Source organism: Lactuca sativa, chromosome 8 (genome assembly GCF_002870075.4).
Source record: "Lactuca sativa cultivar Salinas chromosome 8, Lsat_Salinas_v11, whole genome shotgun sequence".
Classification (NCBI taxonomy): Eukaryota; Viridiplantae; Streptophyta; class Magnoliopsida; order Asterales; family Asteraceae; genus Lactuca; species Lactuca sativa.
Window position 1 is genome coordinate 67,223,222 of NC_056630.2, and position 3,870 is coordinate 67,227,091.

General features: G+C 33.8%; 1 protein-coding gene across 1 annotated transcript; it reads left to right on the top strand.

Moving 5' to 3' along the window:
* Positions 1-2,077: 2,077 nt before the first annotated feature.
* LOC111886713 (protein PLANT CADMIUM RESISTANCE 2) lies at positions 2,078-3,258 on the top strand. The gene is made up of 4 exons (XM_023882956.3): positions 2,078-2,374; positions 2,463-2,534; positions 2,641-2,853; positions 2,961-3,258. Exons 1-4 carry the CDS (start codon positions 2,158-2,160, stop codon positions 3,047-3,049), a joined length of 591 nt encoding a protein of 196 aa, XP_023738724.1. The 5' UTR covers positions 2,078-2,157; the 3' UTR covers positions 3,050-3,258.
* The last annotated feature ends 612 nt before the right edge of the window (positions 3,259-3,870 follow it).

Consider the following 3,870-nt stretch of genomic DNA (forward strand, 5'->3'; position numbering starts at 1 on the left):
ATAATTTGATAAATATGCGTCCATTGTAAATGTCTACAACTCTTACTTTTGCCGTTGATTGTTTTTAATTCTGACGGTTTACATTGGTTTATTGGTTTTCTTATTAATAATGATTCTTTATTGAACTTTTATATATATATATATATATATATATATATATATATATATATATATATATATATATATATATATATATATATATATAGTTTAAAATAGAAAGTGTTCAACAATAAACAAAATTAAAAATAATGATATTTGATTTGGAAAAAGAATGATGTGTAAAAATTGGAAAATAAATAAATAAATTTAGTGTTAAATTGAAAAAATTAAAAACTTAGTGTTTTTTGTGTATTTTTTTTCATTTGACATATTGGCTGCATGTTACGTCATCAAAATTACCACATTATCATGTCATTTTAGCAGCTACTTAAGTGGACCAATCAAGTGGTCAAAATTATTAAAAAAAAATGTAAATATCCAGATAGAAAAATTAACACAATGTCAAAATATAATTCTTGTATAAGCTTAATGACTTTATTGTGTTTACCTTTAATTTTTTTAGCCATTATTATATTGATATAATTCACAATTTTTTTCTAACTTATTTTTTCCAATTGAAATATTTGTGGGAAAAATCCTACTTGAACTTTTCAAGTAGTTTATGAAAATCTTATGATATTTAGCTGTGTTTATTATTATTCTAATGTAATTTAAAATTTGAATATTTGTCCACACAAGCGAAAACTAGATTAACTACCCGTCCATGTAAACTTTGATGATCATGAAAGAATATTGCAAATGTTATCTCATAGTGTGTGTTTGTCAATATAAAAACAGATTAGATCGATTTACACTTGGGACCATCAAATAAATACAAGAGTTTAATTCCGATATCTGATTTTAATTATTTAAATGTATCATTTCCCCTAAAAAGAAGTGTAATAATTATGGGGGAAATGGACTTAACAAGGTAATTAACTTTTCAGTTTGTTTACATCTGGGTAACTATCTTTTTTTTGTACACATCTAGGTAACGAACTTTTTGGAAGTGTTCACATATGACCATTATGACCGGCTTGTAGCAGGTTATATCCGGTCATAACCAGTCATAATGGTCATATGTGAACATTTTCAAAAAGTTCGTTACCTAGATGTGTATAAAAAAAGATAGTTACCCAGATGTGAACAAACCGAAAAGGTAACAGTAAATACACGAATGATCTCTGTAGTTTGGGTAATTTGTGCGTTTGGTCCATAACTTATTTTTTTAACTTAGATGATCCCTACTATTTATTTTTGTTGTCCATTTGGTCTCTGTCCATACCTCAAAAGACTATTGTGCCGTTTTTATTTTTTTTTCTTATTTATGTATTTATTTTTTATATATTAAAAAAAAAATAATAGACCCCATATATCTGCATCTCCTCACCCTAAATCTGAAACCACATTTGAGAAATTTAAATTGGGTCCCACAATAATCTTTTGAGGTAGCACAGGGACCAAATACACAACAAAAATAAATAGTAAGGATCATCTAAGCTAAAAAATAAGTTATGGACCAAACGCACAAATTACCCAAACTACAGGGACCATTCGCGTATTTTACTGTTACCTTTTCGGTTTGTTCACATCTGGGTAACTATCTTTTTTTGTACACATCTAGGTAACGAACTTTTTAGAAGTGTTCACATATGACCATTATGACTGGTTATGACCGGATATAACCTGCTACAAGCCGGTCATAATGGTCATATGTGAACACTTACAAAAAGTTTGTTACCTAGATGTGTACAAAAAAAAGATAGTTACCCAGATGTGAACAAACCGAAAAGTTAATTACCTTATTAAGTCCATTTCCCTAATTATGGTCGATCTGACAATACCAGCTGATCTCGACCATTGAACACTTTAATTCCACATCAACCATTGAACACTTTCATTTCAACCCTACTAATATGCAACAGTTTTCGCTTCTATGCATGAATTCAGTCCTCCACAAAACATGGAGAAAAAAGCAATGGCTGCAATCATTCAAGGCAACCCTATAAATACATACGTTCAATGCACTAATATCAAATCAATTCTCGAGCTAGGCTCGATTATCCAATCTACCACTTGTCTTCGGATAATTGAGTTTATTGGATAATCGGGTTGAAAATGGCTTCCTCAGTCCCAAACGAGAAAGCTCCACCATCTGAAGCCCAACCAGCAACGAATCCCCAAGCCACATCTAACTCTGATCCTAGCAAAGCTCCAGCTACTGCATATCCACAGCAACAACCCAATCAGTATGTCGTTGGGGTCCCACCACAACAAGGCCAGATTCCTATGTGGTCTACAGGACTTTTTGATTGTTTTGATGATCTCCCAACTTGTAAGTCCATGCATATAACTATATAATCAGATTCTTTATCATATAATCACGATCAAATCACCTATACTGATGTATTTCTTTTGAACAGTAATCATAACGGCTTTTGCCCCCTGTGTTACTTTCGGCCAAGTCGCTGAAATGGTCGACAGAGGACAAAACAGTAAGTGTTCGTTTCTCCAATTACATGGCTACAATCGACGAGTTAAGCATTTATGGATGAAAATGCTTGACTAATATCGCAAACTTTTTGTTTATTTTTGTAACAGGTTGTTTGGTATTGGGTGGACTTCATGCGGGACTACTGTACTTTACAGGCTTGGGATGTTTGTTGTCCGCATACTTTAGGATTAGGATGGTCCAGATGTATAATCTGCCTAATGATCCAGTCATAAATATTCTTGTTCATCTAGTATGTGAACCATGCGCCTTGTGTCAAGAATATCGTGAACTTCAGGCTCATGGGTTCGACATGAAACTTGGTAATTAACATTATATATATATATAGTCTACGTCTTCTCTTTTGAAAAAAAAAGTTCTTAATCATGTGGATTGGTTTTTACTATATACAACGATTTCACTTTTTCAGGACTTGGGTGGAAAGGTCAGTCTCCCGAGATACAACAAACTGGTGGAGCCATGGTGCCACCTACGGTTCCAGGAGGGATGACTCGTTGAAGTGCATGCAAAATCTAGTCACTTTGGGATGTTGTGGAATTAGTCTTGCTTGGTTATTGAAGCTATTTAATAGTTAGATGATCATAATGCTAGTTTTCCATATACTTAACTAGCCATGATAGGGATTAATATGGATGTTTTTATTCGAAACATCAAAAACTATCTCCCTGTGGTAAATATATATACATATCCAACGGATGTTCTCATTACGTGCCTCTCATAATCTGCGAACTCGATCTAGTATTGTCTGCCACTAGAATCGGTAATTCGAACGAATAAATAAATATCGAGAACACAAAATCAAGTTAGGCGCATTTAATTGAGGGTTACGTATAAAGATTGTCTATTTTTTTGGACGGCAAACACAAACACCTTCTAATTTTACATTAATGTTCATGATGTGATCACTTGAACCTAAAGCTACATGTGGAGAACCATAATTCGTAGACACCTTGATACCGCTGTGCCTTTGGTGTATAAAGATTATGTAACATAAGAGTCACATGTAAGATGTCAAAAACCCCGCGTTTGAACCCATTCCCGTGGGACTCCGATACCGTACAAAACTAATTTTTAAAAAAATTCGGAAGCGGGAGAGCAGGAACGGGGTCAAGATTAAACCCCCCTTTATTTTCAAGATCGGGGACGGGAGCAGGCATTTCCGTCCAGCAGGGCCAGCCTATGGGTATGGACAAGCTGGGCGACCGCCCCGGGCCCCATTTTACACTTTTTATATTAGTTATATAGTAACAACTCATTAATTTCAAGCCTATTGAACTAATTATTTAAAGCCCAATAGCGTCAATCTAAAAGAGGAAGCG

Bases quoted from the DNA above. Each gene is read 5' to 3' on its own strand.
- LOC111886713 (XM_023882956.3), top strand. From the start codon at position 2,158: ATGGCTTCCTCAGTCCCAAACGAGAAAGCTCCACCATCTGAAGCCCAA. The intron at 2,375-2,462 runs GTAAGTCCATGC...TCTTTTGAACAG, and splicing joins TTTTGATGATCTCCCAACTT to TAATCATAACGGCTTTTGCC. The intron at 2,535-2,640 runs GTAAGTGTTCGT...TTTTTGTAACAG, and splicing joins GGTCGACAGAGGACAAAACA to GTTGTTTGGTATTGGGTGGA.